The sequence below is a fragment of the Rhinopithecus roxellana genome, chromosome 3, assembly GCF_007565055.1.
Source record: "Rhinopithecus roxellana isolate Shanxi Qingling chromosome 3, ASM756505v1, whole genome shotgun sequence".
In the NCBI taxonomy this organism is placed as follows: domain Eukaryota; kingdom Metazoa; phylum Chordata; class Mammalia; order Primates; family Cercopithecidae; genus Rhinopithecus; species Rhinopithecus roxellana.
Window position 1 is genome coordinate 35,075,521 of NC_044551.1, and position 18,971 is coordinate 35,094,491.

At 38.4% G+C, this 18,971-nt stretch overlaps 1 protein-coding gene across 3 annotated transcripts in view; it reads right to left on the reverse strand.

Annotated features, from left to right (window-relative positions):
- The window catches only part of SGCD (sarcoglycan delta), a 1,039,631-nt gene that overhangs the window by 424,298 nt on the left and 596,362 nt on the right, over positions 1-18,971 (reverse strand). The window contains exons 1-2 of one of the 3 annotated variants that reach the window (XM_030927836.1): positions 5,963-6,251; positions 3,595-3,640 (exon numbers count right to left, since the gene is read on the reverse strand). In XM_030927836.1, coding sequence (XP_030783696.1) covers positions 3,595-3,597 — 3 coding nt within the window. In that variant the 5' untranslated portion in view covers positions 3,598-3,640; positions 5,963-6,251. Of the gene's footprint in view, positions 1-3,594; positions 3,641-5,962; positions 6,450-18,971 lie in introns of those variants that run through there. The other 2 variants (XM_030927838.1, XM_030927837.1) reach the window with 2 other exon arrangements.

The window sequence follows — 18,971 nt, forward strand, 5'->3', positions numbered from 1 at the left end:
AATCTTTAGCTATTACCTGTCCTCTCAAATGCTTGCAATGAAACCTGTTGTCTGAAAGGAAATGCTCATCTTATTTTTGGTCATTTTATGTTTTTTTTTTTTTTAATCAAAGTTTCTGGAAACAAGCATGATAAAATAGCTAAACAGCATGCATTTTTCTAAGCACTTTGCATGCTTTCATGTAGATATGTATATACATATGTATGTCTATTGAGGTATAGTTTACTTCTAGTAAAATAAACAGATATTAGCTACATAACCCAATGAGTTTTACAAATCTGAACATCTTTGGGAATAATATTCAAACAGGAGAGGGAACATTTCTATCACCCGAAAAAATTCCTTTGTTCCTCCTCTTAATCAATTCCCATCCCCAGAGGCGGTGATTGTTCTGATTTCTATCACATTTAATGTTTTCAGTCTTAGCTATAATCCCATGAGGTGGTTCTAACTTTGAGGCCTGGATTCTCGGCCACCATACTGTCCTCCTGCAACTCTGCTCAACAGAGACTTAGACCATCTCAATAGTGTTCTCTGGGAGAATGAAGCCACGACTTAATTATGCCCTAACTTCTCTCCCATGCATCTAGAATATACACCACCCTTGAGAGAACACAGAACATGGTCACTCAAATCACTGTCTACTTTCTTTGGATCAGTTGAGAAACTCTATTTAGAAAAATAGAGCAGACAAATGTAAACATGTACAGGTCAGATGGTGGGGTCAATGAATGAGGTGGGCATATGCCCTCTCAAAAGAACAGGAGCTGACCACAGCCCACCAGCCACCGTGCCCAAGAAATTACACAGGGAATGCCTGTCATCTTCAGCTTTTTCTAGAAGATTGACATCATGATATCTTAGGATGTTTAAATGTTTGGTAACTAAGTCAATTAAAACAAACAAACAAACAAAAAAACACTTGGTGAGTCAAAACGTACCCACAGTCCAAGTCTTCGGGTTGCTGGCTTATGACCTGCTGTTTGGATCAGCAGCCTGGAAACATCCGAGATGGGGGGTGGGGACACAAACTTTTGAAGGTCTCAGCCAATGTTAGGAGTTAATCTTTCTCATTACCTGGTAAAAATTATGCTGTCCAGACACTGGCCTATTATCAATATTCCTGACCCCCGAGGGAAGCAGATAAGTACTGGTAAGCACACATTGAACAAATAACAAAGAGAAAAGAAACTTGCAAGGGTGAATGGAACCCAATAAAGGAATAGAGGGAAAGGGCTAGAAAGATTGTAGAACACGAGAGAGAAGAGAAGTCAACCACAGGTAACAATAGGAATGAAAGGAACACAGTGTGGCTCTGTTCCCCGCTGTCCTTACCCTGGAGCAACCTTCCTTCATTGAATACGCAGTGCCAATACCACAATCCCAATAAGGGTTAGTACAAGATTTTGTTGAATGATTCATTTAGAGAGAGGAGCTTACCCTGATATTTATTTACTCTGAACTCAAAGAATAGTTTCGGTGGCTGAATACGTCAACACCAGCAAGTAACAGCAGGGTTTCCAGGCATTCACAATATATTCTTTGGAAGTCAAGGTGCTCACAAGACAGTCTGATCCTATCATACTGGCAAAGAAAAGTGGTCTGAGCAAGGAGGGAGTTTCTAATCCCTGGCAATATAGTTTTTATCAGGGAATTGTGCTTGCTCTAATAGGTGCCATTGCTTTATCAGTGAAAAAGAAGAATAAAGTGATTGCATCCATATCCTCCTACACATCCTGAGCTCCATTAATACAACCTCCAACAAAGCTTTCTGAGGAAACCAATCTCACAGGATTTATACACTAAGTGAACCATGGTGACATGCTCCTCCCTGGTCCTACAGACCTGTCTGAAAGGCAGGTCAGAGGCTACAGCTTACATGGTTTCCTTTATATGAGGCAGTTCACACTCTGCAACAGGAATTTGAAACAATAATGAAGACCTTTCTGTGTGGCAAGAAAAGTGAAACAAAGGGAAATGTGGAATCTCTAGAGAAATTTGGGCAACACAGGAAAAGTAACCCAGACAATTCAGAGTAAAACATCCTCTCCTTTGTTGATTGTCTGAACTCTTCATTTTCACCTCGATCTACCTTTTTCACTCTTTGTCGATTTGCCTGGTGCTATCTCAGTTCGTCTTAACTATATGTATTAATATATTTGACATATTTAAGTGCTTACTGTGTGCAAAGGACAATGCTAAGTGCATTATCTGTACAATCTCACAACACACTATGAGGCAGATACTATTGTCATGTCTATTTTAGACATTAGGAAATCGGGACACATTTTAGAGATGATGTAACTTCCCTACGGCCACACAGCCAGGACCCCAGTCTGCGTTTGAGGCAGACCCTGAGCTCAGTTCACAATATAACCACTTTTCTTCCACAGCAAGATGATACCCCCTTCCATTTTTTTCTTTCTTGCTGTGCTTCCTCTCCCTACAATCACCCTCTTCCTTTTTGGTTAACAGATGTGTGAAGTCCTCACCATGGATGTGCATTGTTCAGATGACTAAGTTGAGTTCAATGAGCCATAGTTTTTGTCACGAGAAGGCTCACTGAAATATGTTCAGAGAAGAGTAAAGAAAGAGAGCAGCAAAAGTTGAAGAAATGGGTGAAATGACTCAAGATGCCCACCCTTAAGGGAGACAGACTAAGAGTTATTCTTAAAGAAAAGCAAGAGCCTTAGAATTACAAAAATCATAGGTTGTGAAAACAGAAAATAATTCAGAGGTATCAGATCATCTTACAGATGGGAAACCTGAGATCTGAAGATGAATGGAGCCAAACCTGAGCTAAGATTTCTGACCACCTCTTACCTTTCCTCCCTCTCTCAACCCCACTTCTGCCCCTAGTACCAGCACGTTCCTCAGACGTGGCTTAGGAAACTATCCAAGATGCTTGAAACCAGAAGTGTTTCTGACTTCAGATTTTTTTTGGATTTTGGAATATTTGCATTATACTTACCATTGAACATTCCAAATCTGAAAATTCAAAATCTGAAATGTTCCAATAAATAATTCCTTTGAGTACCGTGTCAGTGCTCAAACAATTTCAAATTTTGGAACATTTCAGAGTTCAGATTTTTGGATTTGGGAAGCTCAACACATATACAGTCAACAATGTAGTATGTGCCCTTGGAGTTTTTTTTTTGAGATGGAATCTTGCTCTGTCACTCAGGCTGGAGTGCAGTGGCGCCATCTCGGCTCACTGCAAACTCCGCCTCCCAGGTTCAAGCCTTTCTCCTGCCTCAGCCTCCCGAGTAGCTGGGACTACAGGTGCCCACCACCATGCCTGGCTAATTTTTGGTATTTTTAGTATAAATGGGGTTTCACCGTGTTAGCCAGGATGGTCTCGATCTCCTGACCTCGTGATCCACCCGCCTCGGCCTCCCAAAGTTCTGGGATTACAGGCATGAGTCACTGTGCCTGGCCTGGAGATTTTTTAAAATAAAAAAGTAAAATTAAAGACATGTCTTCATCAGGATAAGGCATATATAACACTTTGTTCTCTCTTTCGAAAGTTTATGTTAATAATAAAATGACCATGGGCAGGGCCTTGAACAAGCTTTGCTCCCGGGAATTACTCACCATCTCCACCTGGTCCCTTCACTCAACACTCCCGGCAGTAATGTCTCTGCAAGGAACAAATATGGGTTAAAAATAAGGCCTTAAGAGCCTGCCCCCTCCTTGCCTAGGAAATCTGAACCCTCAGGCAATACCATTCTTACAAAATGTGCTTTCTGATTACTTCCAGAAGGCAGGGCAGGCTGACCATGCAGTCTCCTGTGGTGAAGTGGCTAAAACAATTCTCTTCACCAAGGCCACCGAGTATCTGCACACTTTCAGTCCAACAAATCAGTGCCTGGTGGCTTTGGCTGTTTCTAATATGTGTCTTTCATTCCTGTGCCGAGGGCTCCTCCCTCCACCCTCACTGCCCAGTTTGTGGTGTGGCCATTCCTCGCCCTTCACTGCCTCCACCTCTGCCCTGGATTTCTTCCTCTGTATCCTTCTCCCTTCTGCTGCTTACTCTTTCTCTTCAGATATCAAAGAGAGCTTGACATTTCCCTACTTTACTTCTAAAAAAGAGAGAAACTATAGAGTTTCTACCAAGTTTCAGACACTGCTCTTTATAATCCTGCAACCTGGAGTTGCTATTTCATGCCTCTTCTGCTCAATGCTTGATGCATGCTAAATATAGAGGAGTATGACACCCGAGCTCATGGAAGGCTCCCTTTTTCATTGGCAGTGGGCTTGGCTGTGGTTCGTGGCAGTTCCTAATCTGTCTTGGCATTTTTCTCACTCATTAGGCACTTTAGGAGAAAAAAAATAAGGTCACAGCCCATCCTGACTTCTAACTACACCCCCTTCCTTTCCTCAAGTCCTGAGGTCCCCAAACCCTCCCCACACCACTCCAATACAAGCATGAAATTAATAAAAGAAAATGTTCATGAGCCATCTCTTAGAATAAAGATAGCCTGCTGCCAGTCCTGTCCCAGTTCCCTCCAAGTACAACATTGTGGAAGAAAAAAGAAAATTGCTGGCTGAAAATCCTGACCTTCTACCAATAGGACAGAATGTGTGCCTTCTCATTCTAGGTCCTATGCAGAGGAAGCAATGAGAAACGCTGACTCTCCACTTTTCTTTCAGCATTAACCTCAGGCTCTTCTATTAGCTACTTGTTTAAAGATTGTAGGACACAAGTAAATGCACACCTGTTGTCACAGAGATCCACCCTAAGAGGTCTAGTCACTCCTCAGCTACTCAAGAAGTATCCAAGATTCCATTCATTCATCCGTCTCCCCAACTAGACTCTTCGCCAAGCCCCCTTCGGAAAAAACCAATGTTGTCACAGATTGCTGCGCTAGTAATCGTAAAGCAGTTGTAAGGTTTAGCTTGGCTTTGGGCCGAACCAGTCTCTCAAATGCAATGATATTGTACTGTGTGTTTTCTAAATGCTGTACTTAAAACAAGGTATAGCTTTCCAATGAGAGAATATCTGTATTGCAATAGAGTTGATAAGGAAGCACCAAAACTGAGGAAGAAAACTGAGACCCCTATTGTGCTGAAAATTTTCAAAACTTTGATTTTTATAAAAAGCTCTTTTTCAGTAAGGTGCAAAATAAGACCGAGCAATCAATGAAATAAAATTCACACCATTATGTCTCTGTCCTTTAAGAAGTATTTTGAGTAAACTGCCATTTTCTGTTACTTTTTTATTATCTATGTTTCCTAAAATACGGAAGTATTTTTGACAGTAAAACTGCAAATTACTTCAAGTGAGAAAATTAGAAATGATTATAGAAACAGAACTACGAACGTTGATCCAGCATACTCTTAGGCAAATATATCACTGACAGTCAAATCCCAGATAATGACAGTCAAACTCCTATATAAAAGATTTTAGAAATCCATACACACATATCTGTTTCGACACTCTGAAAGTGTCATCCAACGTAGAAACTTCAAACTCTGATTCCCTCCTAAAATGAGAGCCATTTTCTGCTATGTAAAAAAAAAAAAAAAAAAAAAAAAAAAAACAAAAAACAAAAAACCTCCCCGTTAAAACTCTTGCGAAGCAAAGCACACAGACAGTTTCATCTAAAATTATCTTCCTTGCCAGTGAACGGCCCTTCCATGCAGAAAGGAAAAGTTACAGACGGTTGGAGCGGGGTGACAACATAAGGAATTCACATACTTCTCTTTACACAATAATGTTGCCAGCTAAATCCTAACTTTCAAAAAAAGTCTCTCTGCCCTGCTGAAAATCAGACCTTAAAGGGGGAAACGCACAGATTGGAGCCCCACGCCAATTGTTTACATGCCCGAGTTCTAACTTGCTAATTCACACACACACACATGCACACACTAAAAACTCGGAGTGCCTGCAAACATAGCAGGCAGACAGCTTAGAAAGTGAACAGACGCGTGCAAACGCAAGAACTGAACAGTACCCTACCTCTCTTGTCCGTTTCACAAACCGGCTGATGAAAACCGCCCGTGATCCCAGGGCGTGCTGAGCAGCTCTGAAGGAGGTGGCCACTCGGCCCGCTGAGTGTGAGCAGGCCCAGCCTGTGCTCAGAAGCTGCCCCAGTCAGATTTTCCAACTGCAGAACTGCAGCCAAGTCCCTGCCCATGCCTGAAGAATTTCCTGAACAGCATTCCCGTTCTTTTTCTGACTGCTTTGAAACCGTACTCTGTACTTCAATATGACTTTGTCAGACCGACTCACAGCTACTGGGCTGTCTCCAGTTATCAATGGGAAACACATGTGTCAAGCACAGGCTCACTCCCCTGCAACAGCGCTCATGGTGTCTGCCGGGCTCATACTCACAACCAGAAAGAAAACTGCTTCTACAACCAATTCTGATTTTTCAGCCATTCTCCACACAGCCTCTGCTCTGTAGTGCTAGACACTGGAGATAAGTCCTCTCTTTCTTCTGCTCAACACTGCTCCTTTTTCACTTGCTCCTTACCCTTGAGTCCCCAGCTGACCCCTGTCAGCCCCCTGAGCTCTTGCCAGTCCTGATAACAAGCTTATTACAGCTGAGAGATGTAAATTCTAATTTGATCTCCCTACCTGCCGCTTCCTAAGTCTTTGCTCAAAATTTCAATGGCTGGAGGGGGAGCAATATTTTTAGCATTTCCACACTGGTACAGTTCTTCGGAGCTGTCCCCTCAACCTGATGTGTACATCTTTTGCTACAGCAACTAAAAATAATGCAATTATTTTTCAGGCACTTTTGTTGCTCTCTGCTCTGTAAAAGTGCTGGTCCAAAAATGTAACATTTTATAGGCTGTTGCAATGTGTGTTATGGTTATGGAAAACAGAAAAGAAAAGAATGTACTTTGAATCAGAATGCATCCTAATTCTGTGCACCTGTGAGTATTTCTGGACGACACTCCCTCAAGATGCCCTGTGTACCTTCTGCTGGATTTGGTGCTCTGCCTTTGACATTTTCCCTTTCCATGCAACCTCAAAACAGGAGGAGGACACCCCTCTTCTCCCACACTGAAAAACCCCCATATCTCAAGAGCCAGAGCTAAGTTGTCAAGGTAACATTATAGAAAAGAGGTGATTTAAAGAGAGAGGAACATTTGTTTTGAACTGTTTCTTTTTTCTGTTTTGCTATTAACATTTTACTTCCAAAAATCACATCCCATTGGCAACTTATTCTAAAGAACTGGCTTGCCAGAGTTTAAGTGTTGTATGTTCTTGAGGGGATGTTGTAAGTCATAGGATTCAGGGGTCTTGAGTTCAGCATCAAATTACAGTGGGTGCTTTCAGCAGGATTAGATTTTCACCTTGGGAAGCAGTGGGGTGGGGGGCAGTGTGGGGAGGTGTGTGTGCACATCTAAGGCCAAGATGCAATTACAGAATCAGATCTTTGGAGTTGGAAGACACCCCAGAGATCATCCAGTCCAAATTGTTTCTACCCTTCATTTTACAGAGGGAAGTAGAGGCCCAGACAAATAAGATGACTTGTCTAGGGTTTTGGAGACAGTTAATACCAGAGCTGAAGCTAGAAATGGGATTGGTGCTCTCTTTTTCTGTGTGCTTTCTCTACTGCAGCATAATTTGGGCAGGTGATATCATCTAGCCTTCTAATCAGATAGCCTTGGTCTAATCATAGCTCTGCATCTTATTAGCTATAAACCCTGGTCAGCTTGCTTAACCTCTCTCGATCTGTTTCCTCATCTGTGAAATGGGAACAATAATAGAATCTACCGATAGAATTGCTAAAGATTCAGTGAGATAATCTGTGTAAAGCGTTTATGACTGCCTATAAATACATTTCGGTTTATTATTTTTTTTAATGGAGCAAAAGTCAAACCTTTTCTCTAACCTAAAAGCAAAATTGTACTCTCCCATCTAGTGTGAGTTCTAGAATAAAGTATTTGAGTAGCTAGTTTTCTGCTACTTTAACTTTATGTAATAGGGGCCTATCACCTTAAACTTGGAGAACCGTCCTGAAGCCTTAGTGGAACATTAAGCCAGCCACACCGCTAATTTCCATTTATTCCCTAAACATAACACTGAAGTCTTTCCTTGAGATTAACTCACAGAAAAGAAAAACAGCAAGATCAAATCTGCAGTCAGTTACACGAGGCCGAACAAAGTGTCACTCTAGAGAACTGGCCTTTCTCTTTATGCGTTAAGAGCTCAAAATTATCATTCTATAAATAGAAGACTATTAACAATGTCCATGTTTGGAAACGGCAAAGTCCTAAATTAACAACAACAGCAAAATAAAATCTCACAAATTGAGGAAGAAATCTTTCGGAGAAAATAGCTGCTACAAATTCTAAAGAATCAGATTTCTACATGGGGTTCCACAGCCTCTGTCTTAGAGCCAGTGGTAGCAAATGGCTAATGAACCGCTTATTATTTGTTATTCACGTTTTATGCCCTGCTTCTTTGGGGGGAAAAATAAGTTTTAAATAGTTGAAGAAGTTAATTTGGAATGTTCTGGTAATCAATTAAAAAAAAAAAACTCAAGCTGATGCTTAGCCCTAATCAAACAATGCTGAATTGATTCACAAGACCCTGCCCTCATGTCTCCCCAAAGACTTGTTACGTGGCTCATTTCAGTGTGGGCATCTGGAGAGATCTCAGTTTGAAACCCGGCTTTATTACTGCTAGCTAGAAAATCCTGAAAATGTATTAATTCTTCTAAGGTTAAGAAACGTTATGCAAAACTTGAAAAATAAAGCCAAAATGTAGTCCTTTTTTTCCCCCCCAATATCATACATGGGAATTGTTTAACAGGCCCTCTCAAGAAGTATTTAAAGGGAATGTCATTTGTTGAACTTAGTTTGCTATTGAAAAACGTTTCCAGATTTATTACAGGTACATGTTAACTTGGAGACTTTTATCTGATAAAGATGCAAATAATTTCTTTCCAGTAGAGAAAATAACCTCAAATGTGATGATTTATTGCCCTCCAGGACATTACCAGTCTTGTTTCTAATGTAGCAATCTCTGCTAGCATCCCTTTGTTAACAAACCTGTAAATACTGAGCTCTTCAAATGTTCTTGGAACCAGTCTTACCATCACACCAATTCCCCCACTAATTAAGGAGTCAAGTAAAATATCTGACATATTCATTTCATATTTATATGTCATGTTTTTAACTTTTTAAAAATTATAATTTGACAGTTTTATTCTTTCCACCTATATGAGTGTTATGAGTATTACGTGAGATATTGTGTGATAAGCACTTAGCAAAATGCATGGCACACAGTAAATGCTCAAACTATGTAAGCACTGCTAGTATTTAATATGATAGGACTACTTGGTTCTCAGTTTTGCAAAGGACTCCTCATCAGTCTGCTTCCTATTACACTTTTTATTCTTACCATTAGATTCCTGAATCCCTTCTGCAATGGCTATTCCTGCTAGAATCCTTCCAGACATGGTGACCTCTTTGCTTCTCACAGATTTCCACTTTTAATGTTCTAAAATTACAACTAAAATATGTTTCCCTATAACATATTCTATAGTTGCTAATCACAGAAGTCGGCTAAAAATTATGATATTGAAGATCATATGAACCAGAAAACTTCAATCTTCACTTGAACATAAGCTCCATGAGGGCAAGGATTTTTGTCTACTTCATTTTTCTGCCATTTTTCCAATGTCTAGGATGGGTATATAATAGACCCTCATTTTTGCCCATTGAATAAATAACATCTTTTGACTTACTTAAAAACTGAGATTCCTACATTATCCTTTTCAAAGGATATTTTGACTGTAGATTAAACATATTTGGAGCTACTGAACCATTTCTCTCCACTGTGGTTTAGATTCCCTTTGTCACCTGGATGGCTTTTTTCTGGGAATATTTCGGTTTCCTTAATTTCCTCCTTGAGTGTGGTGCTGAGAAGTGAACAAACTTTGCAGGTACACTGGGTCTAACGCAAAGAGAGCAGGAACAACTTCCTCTCTCATTAAGAAGCTATACTTCTATTGATGCAATGCATGAACATGTTAGGTTTGGAGGCAATACCCTGGAGTTACACTGAGTCATGTCAGTGTGGCCCACTCTATGACAGGTGCTAGTTCTAACCTCACACCATTTACGTCGATGATTTTCAAGCCTAGATTTATGTTAGAATCACCTGGGGTAGCTTTTAAGCTGACTAGAGCCAGGGTCCCACCCCAGAGGTTTTTATTCTATTAGAATCAGATGGCCACCAGGCAGCAGTATTTTTTAATCCCCTCAGATGATTCCACTGTGAGCCAGACTTAAGAATTACTAAGTTACAGGATCTTTTAAAACATAAACCTGATTGTGGTGTTCTTTGACCTCAAATCTTTAAATGGCTGACCACTGCTTGAAAGGGGACAGCAGCAACCCTCAACTGGTCCCTCACACACTTCCATAGCCTCATCTGCTGCCACTCCCTCGTTCTTTTAAGTCTTCAAATAAATCATGTATCTTTCCACTTTAGGAGATCGAAGAAAAGCTGTTCTTACCTTCTGGACAGATATTACTGTTTCCTAGAAATTGCCCTCACTCTGTGTTCATGCAGTTAACTCTTACTCAGCTTTTAAATTTAACCTGCGTTATCACTTCCTCTAGAATTTATTTCTCCCTGAACCCTCAGACCCAACAGTACCCTGTTATATAAGCCTAGAGACTAGCACTTATTTTAGTTGTAGATACATCTTTGTATTTTATCTGATTCATGTTAATCTTTCCTGAGAGATAATATTCTCCATGAGGGCAGAGACCTGGCCTGCTTTCCCCAGGTTGTATCCTATTCCTTACACCATACCTAGCTTGTAGGAAGTACACAATAGATATTTTTAAGTAAGTAAATACAGGTTTTAAAAAAATCCAAGTACAGGAACATGCATATAACCCAACTTTCTATATCTTGACTTTTTAGATTTCATTTATTCTTTCTAACCTGTTAAAATATTGTATTGTACTAGGAAACCAACTTGTCTCATAAGATGTAAACAATCTCAAAAACTAATAAGCCATTTGTATATTTATCCAAAAGACTTGTGCGATATTAGCAAGTCAGTCGTCAGGCAAAATCTGTAAGGCCTGAAATACCAGCGAGGCTGTGAATATAGGTAGTGTGGTCTGTTGTGCCACTGACTTGGGGTGGAGGGTGGGGTAGTTTGAGGTAACACAGTAAGGTCATACAGAAAGAGGCACAGAGCAGTTACAGCAAAAGCTGAAAAGAGGCGATCATCAGGACCCTTTTGGTTACAGCAGATGGAACTCATTCAAATTAGCCTAAGGAAAAAAGAGGATGGGGGTAGAGATGTACTCAATCATAAAACTGTAAAGCCAAGAAGTGGATGTGAAGGCAGGACTGGGAGTAACAGCTGAAATGTAATCAAGACTCTATCTCCCTCTTCTTCTCTATGCTTCTCTTGGCTTCACCCACAGTTTTACTCTCTCCTTTGGGTGGTAAGACAGCCACTGGTAGTCACATGCTCACTTTCCCTGGGAAAATAGATCTTTTCCAGATTGAGTCACATGCTCATCCATCCCAGAACAAATCTCTGTGACCAGGAGAATGGTGCCCTCAAGTTGGTCCTATTTGGCTCCATAACAACCCTGGAGGCAAAAAGAAGGGGCCACCTCCATCTTACCAGAGCAGCTGAGTAGGGTTATTAGGAAATTGAGAAAAGGTGGTGGGTAGATTAAAGTATCAGGTGAATTATGGATGACAAAATACCAATGACTTACTTCAGTATCTTGCCCAGAGAAGGTTTTATTTTTTTTATTTTATTTTTTATTTTTTATTTTTTTATTATACTTTAAGTTCTAGGGTACATGTGCATAACGTGCAGGTTTGTTACATATGTAAACTTATGACATGTTGGTGTGCTGCACCCATCAACTCGTCAGCACCCAGCAATTCATCATTTATATCATGTATAACTCCCCAATGCAATCCCTCCCTCCTCCCCCCTCCCCATAATAGGCCCCAGTGCGTGATGTTCCCCTTCCCGAGTCCAAGTGATCTCATTGTTCAGTTCCCACCTATGAGTGAGAACATGCAGTGTTTGGTTTTCTGTTCTTGTGATAGTTTGCTAAGAATGATGGTTTTATTTTTTTAATTTGTTTTTCAGAAATATTATGAGGCAATATTTAGGCAAAGGACAGAAACAGTATTTATTTATTCTATGAAAGCCCAAAACAGTTGAGTTAGACTTAAACTAATGGCAGATGATTAGGGCAGTAACACGATGCCAATCTTTCATCTGAGAGTTCATTTCGTAAATAATGCCTGATGGGAAATGACACTCACTCTGCTTTGGCTCTTCAAAACAGAGTAAATCCAATGTTACTTTTCCATGGCCAAGGGCAAAATTATCTGACTGACTTTGAAGAGACATTTCTATGGAAGGAATCTGGACCAGGAAGTTTGGCTCAGGGACAAAACAGTGACCCAAACATTTTGAGAATATCTCTATTGGCCAGACACAGTGTCAAAGCTGAAGTCATCTTCGGTTTTGGAAATTCAAATATATACATGGTACACAATGAGGGATTCTCAAGCTAAGTCATTACTTTCAGAAGGAACTCATACATTTGATAATTAATTTAATGTGATTAGTAATGAAATGTATTGCAAACATCCCTTTTTAAAAGAAATTAATTAAAGAGCACGAAGCAAATACTGATATAGCCGAATAGATGGCTCCATGTATTCTGTTTCTTTTCAGTGAAAAACACTGATCAATTCTTTTAACATTCTTTCTGGTCCATAATTTCTCATTGCATTATAGCTTATGTAAGTAAGCTCTTGAAATATCACAGTTTTATTTGGAAATAAAATTTATTGATCAATAAAAGGAGGCTAGACTACATGATAGGCACTCCATAATAGGCAGAAATAAATAAGACCTGTGCTTAAAAAATGCATAGCATCACTCATCTTTATTTTTACAATCATATCAGTGCTCAGTGGTACAAGAGACAACTGCTGGGTGCGGGAATTCCAAGCTAATGGTAAACTTCTTGAATGGGGAGTGCTGGTTGATACTAAAGGCCAAGCCTCAAAATCCAACCCTAAACCCCAATAATTGTACACACATACACATACACATCAAAGGCTATTAAAGACAAATAATTCAGCATTATACATTTCAAATGATTTAATCTTTAGAAGGGGTTTATTAGATATGTGAGAGAAACATAGCTGAACAAATCCACAACCAGCACAGTGCCTGGCACATAATAGTTGCTTCATAAATATTATTTCACAAATAATGAACATTGCTAGTAATTCCTGATATCCTTTCTGCAATAGATTGCAGAGAAAATAACTTTATATAATTTTAAATCTTTCAAATGGTGAGCTGTGGCATATTCTGATGTAAAAGGAAATAATATGTCATCAAGTCCAACCTTTTCATTACTTGCATGAGACAACTGAAAACTGAAAAGAAGACGTGATATGGTCAAAATCACACGGATAGATAATAGAGGAATTGGGCAAAAGATTCCCATTTTCTGATACCTAGCTGCCTCGTAAGGCAAAGATTGTGATTCTAGGAGATGATTCACTGTATCACCTCTTCTCTCACTAGGGGAAATTTCTGCTGGGGCTTCACTTTCTAAAATACAATTTGTGTTTCAAGGTGTATTATCTGGTTACCTACATCTCTCCTTACTTCTTTTTAAGCAATGAGGAAGTCCTTTTTAGGATTCCTAAGTAGTAAGTTAATAAAAACTAAATGTAAATAGATAAGGCTATTAAAAAATTAAAACATGAGTCCAAAAATAGAATGTTATTCCAAGTAAAGGCAGGCAAAACTTGTCTCATTTGCCTTTAACCCTGCACTTAACAGATCAAGTGCTCATTAAATATCTGCTGGAATGAATTGAAGAAAAACATTCCTGTATCTTCAGTGGATTGTAGGGTTTAATGTAAGGGATTTTCCCCAAGGCTTCCATTTTGATCAACTTCAACACAGTTTTAACATCCTGAGCCTCATCTCTCGTAATTAGCAGAAATTGTTAGAAGCAACAGACTGGGCCAATCTGGCTGAGCTGCATTGTATGGTATCTTAGGATGGAGTGCTGATATAATAGATACAAAGAAACATATTTCATGTAAAATACACTTAGGGGCTTTATTGGTATGCCCTGCTTCTCCCCGCCAAAAAGCAGGAAGAAATGGACAAAAACAGAAATATAAAAGCATAAAGAGACAGATTGGCTACTTGATGAGCATATCAGACTCCAACTTAACTATGCTGGCACATCTAATGAAAGAATGTGGCATTCAAGAGGTCATCCATGAGGCCAGATGCAGTGGTTCATGCCTGTAATTCCAGCACTTTTGGAGACCGAGGCAGGCAGATCAGCTGAGGTCAGGAGTTCGAGACCAGCCCGGCCAACATAGTGAAACCCCATTTCTACTAAAAATACAAAAATGAGCCACACAAGGAGGCACATGTTTGTAATCCCAGCTACTCAGGAGGCTGAGGCAGGAGAATCACTTGAACCCAAGAGGTAGAGGTTGCAGTGAGCCAAGATCACACCACTGCACTGCACTCCATCCAGCCTGGGTGATAGAGTAAGACTTTGTTTCCAAAAAAAAAAAGTCATTCATGGATAAAAAAAAAGCTCATTCATGGATACATAGAAGAAATGAGAGCCATAAAAATTTAGGAAGAGTTCATTCAAGCACTGAATAGAAGAGTCTTAGCCAATGGACTCTCCTCATGTTTAGTGAGTGGTTAGTTTGTTCCAGGGATTGGAGATATGATAGATACAAAACAGGGTCCTTACCCTCAAGGTACTTAACAAGACTTTGTGGGGAGGACTTTCACTATCTCTAGTACCCCTGACAAAATGATACCTGTTGGGCTGAGTTAGCCTGCTGCCATTAAAGAATCCTTTTTAGCTAACGCTCCTTTTTCTGAGTTTAAATGCATTAATTATCCTTTTCATTATGTTCCTTCTTGTTGCATAGATCTTCTTAGGGGGAGAGAAGATTTAGCTATTCCTATGCATGTGATACTATTTCTTATGCTAAATTTAAAAATTGGTATTTCTAATTTAGACATCAATCTCATGAAGTTGGTTAATGTGTGAGTCTATCATTGAGATAGAACCTCTCTTGCTGAGTTGATAGAATCAGCTTTCTAAGTCTCTTCACTGAACTTGTGAAAGACATTCTGTGAGAATTCCAAGGAAAGGGACTTGCTCATAAATAACTGCTATAATATCTTCAAATTCCCAGACATAGCATATAGAATAATGAATTGGCAGGAGTTTACAGTTAGATAAATGGGTCAATTCTTTACCCATGCCATTTGTCACATTTATAAGAGATCGTGGGTGCTGAGCCACTTCATTCATCCTCTCTCACTAAGATCTTATCATACATCAATATTTTATCCTAGAGAAGCACTTAAAGATTCTATTATTAGAAGAGCCACAGCAGTACTGGAGCTCAATGTAAAAGGTGAAGTCAAACATCAGTTTGTAGTGACATGATTAGTATCAATACAATTTCTGCTTTTTAAGAGCAAAATCAAAACATAGAACGTTTCCACACTGGAAAACTATATTTGGGGTTTTGGAAAGATTTTTGAAGTTCACTGCATTTCAACACATCATGTGAATACTTTATATATTTTGAAACTCACAGCCTTTTAGTTTTAACACCATTAACCTGAAGGTATTCTTAACATTCAGTTATGGAAAACTGTGTAAGGCAAAACTTTTGAAATTGCCATCATGTTTGTGATTTGTAGAAGTTAGAATTTCTTGGCTCTGGTGTGGAATTTGGTAGTCTAGATTATCGTCTTTTTCATCAGGAGAAGATCCTGTTATTAAATTCTCTTATCCTTGAGTTCTTCTCTGTAAAGTAGGACAGCAGCCGTCTCCTACGGTTATGCAAGACCTTAACAAAATAATCTCAGTAAAAGTGGCTCTTACATACATAACCATAGCTAACATGCATCGAGTGCTCATTGTGCTCTTACATGGCAAATGTTCAAATATTAGCAGATATTACTAAATTACCTATTTTGTGAGCCACCCCATTAGTTGATATTTAAATAGATTCAGAACAGGTATGGTTTGGTAGCAAGTGTTTACACTCAAAGTCTACCAAATTCTACCCTTATTTTTGCCATTTTTCCAGTGACTTAATTATCACAATTAATTCTTACGATTTAGAGAGCACATTTACAGGCCAGACTCATTGTAACTCTAGATAGCAAAACTATGTCATTCTAGTTTATTTCTTAAGTAAGAAAACAATGTTCAATAACAATTCTTCAATGGATCCTCTCTTAAAACTAATTGAATCCAGGCCTCTATTATCAATCATCTGGGTTGGACAATCATTTACTATCTGCCTCCAATCACCCTCATTTAGCCCTTTGACAATGTACTCTTCAATCTTTAGACAGTGTTGGTTTCACTCTTAGTTCCCATCTCTCACAGGATAACGTGTGAACTTTCCAATACCATTTATTGAAGAGGCTATCCTTTCTCCATTATGTAATCTTGGCACCTTTGTTAAAAAATAGTTGACCACACATCAAACAGATGGGTTTATTTCTGGGCTCACTATTCTGTTCTATGTGGCTTATGTGTCTGTGTTTATGCAAGTACCATACTGTTTTGATTACAGTATCTTTATAATATAATTTAAAATCAGGAAGTGTGCTGCCTCCAACTTTGTTCTGCTTGCTCAAGATTGTTTTTGTTATTTGAGGTCTTTTGTGATTCCTATTATTTTTGTGTTTTTCTATTCTTATAAAAAATGCCATTGAAATTTTGGTAGGGATTGAATTTAATCTGTAAATCACTCTGGGTAATATGGACATTTTGACAATATTAATTCTTCCAATTTATGAACATAGGCTATTTTCTATTTAATTATGTCTTCTTCAATTTCGTTCATCAATGTTTTATAGTTTTCAGTGTATAGATCTTGCAGTTTCTTGGTTAAATTTATTTCTAGTTATATTTTTGATGTTAGGGAACTGTTTTTCTGATTTCTTTTTTGGATAGTTTGCTATTAGTGTAAAGAAACTCATCTGATTTTTGTATGTTGACTTTGTATCCTGTAACTTCACAAATTCATTTATTAGTTCTAGCAGTTTTTTTGATAAAGTCTTCAGGGCTTTCTATGTATAAAATAATATACTCTACAAACAGAGACAGTTTTACTTCTTCCTTTCTGACTTGGATGACTTTTTTTTTTTTCTTCCTTAATTGCTCTGGCTAGAAAACCATATATTTGATAAGGGGTTAATATCCAAAATATTTAAGAACTCATAAAACTTGATAAGAAAAAAAACCTGAATAAAAACGGACAAAGATATGAATAAATATTTTCCCAAAGACATACAAATGGCTAACAGGTATATGAAAAGGTACTCAAAGTTGTCACTTATGAGGGATACCCAAATCAAAAGCACAATGAAATATCTCACATCTGTTAGGATGGCTACTATCAAAAAGACAAAAAACAAACAAACAAAAAACATGCATTGGCAAGGATGTACAGAAAAGAGAACCCTTATTGCTGATAGTAAAGTAAATTGGTATGATCATTATTAAAAACAGCATAGGGATTCCTAAAAACTATATAAATAGAACTATCAGATGATCCAACAAACTCACTTCTGTGTATACATCCAAAGGAAAAATCGCTATCTTCAAGTGATGCTTACCCTCCCATGTTCTTTGTAGCATTATTCATAATAGTCACAAAATGAAAATGACTTAAGCATCCATCAACTGATGAGTAAAGAAAATGTGATTGATACACATAGTACAACACTATTCAGCCTTCAAAACAAGGTAAATCCTGCTGCCATTTGTGACAACCTGGATAAATCTGAAGGATATTATGTTAAGTGAAACAAGCCAGACACAGAAAGACAAATACTGCATGATTCTACTTACATGTGGAATCTAAAAAACAAAATTCAGTCTCAGGGTAACAGAGAGTAGAATGGTGGTTACAAGGAGGTGGTAGGTAGGGTATAAGGAGAGATGTTGGTGAAACAGTACAAATAATCACTTACAAAATGAATAGGTATTGGAGACTTAATGGTCAACATGGTAACTGTAATTAATAATAATGCATTGTGTCCTTGAAATTTGCTAAGAGAGATTTCAAGTGTACCCACCACACACACAGAAAAAAATATGGTAACTATGTGAGGTAATGGCTATGTTAATTAGATTGATTGTGGTGATTATTTCTCAACATACACATACATCAAATCATTACATTGCACACTTTAAATATCTACCATATTAAATTGTCAATCATACCTCAATGAATCTAGGGACAAAAGTAATGCAACTGAAAAAATCCATAATCTTACTCATGTGAATTATAAAGCAGCAGATGGAATGCACCTTATGCCTCCTGTATAACTGCTGAAGGAAATAGCTGTCAGGTTCCTTCTTCCGTAAGACTTCTCTTCCCTCTTTTCCCTCTTTACCCAGTTCTATGTTAAGTCCTCTGCTATGTTCTCTACCAAAATCTTATAATTTTTCTTTCATACTACTTGCCATTATTTATTGTTATCACTTAGTTATCTGAATGTACAGCTAGACTGTCAGCTCTTGAGAACAATGCACTGTGTCTGTTCTGTTCATCTGTGTTCACCAACGCCTAGCATACTGCCTAGACTGGAGTAGACACTATAATAATTGTTAGATGATGGAATAAGGGATGGACAGAAGACCTGAAAACTGTACCCAAAGTGATGGTATTGGTAATTACAATACTAGTAGAATAGACAGTTAAATATAATGCAATGTCTATATTATAGTTAATTTTGATTCATAAATCTTAATCTTAAATTTTTTATTTACTTTATGCCCTGCCTAAATACCTAAAGTGCTTACCAACCAATGGAGCTTACATCTAAATTTTATTCTCAGGTTTAGTCTTTATAGACTAAGTTTCAGGAGACAGAAAATGTTTAAACTGCTATATTGATTAG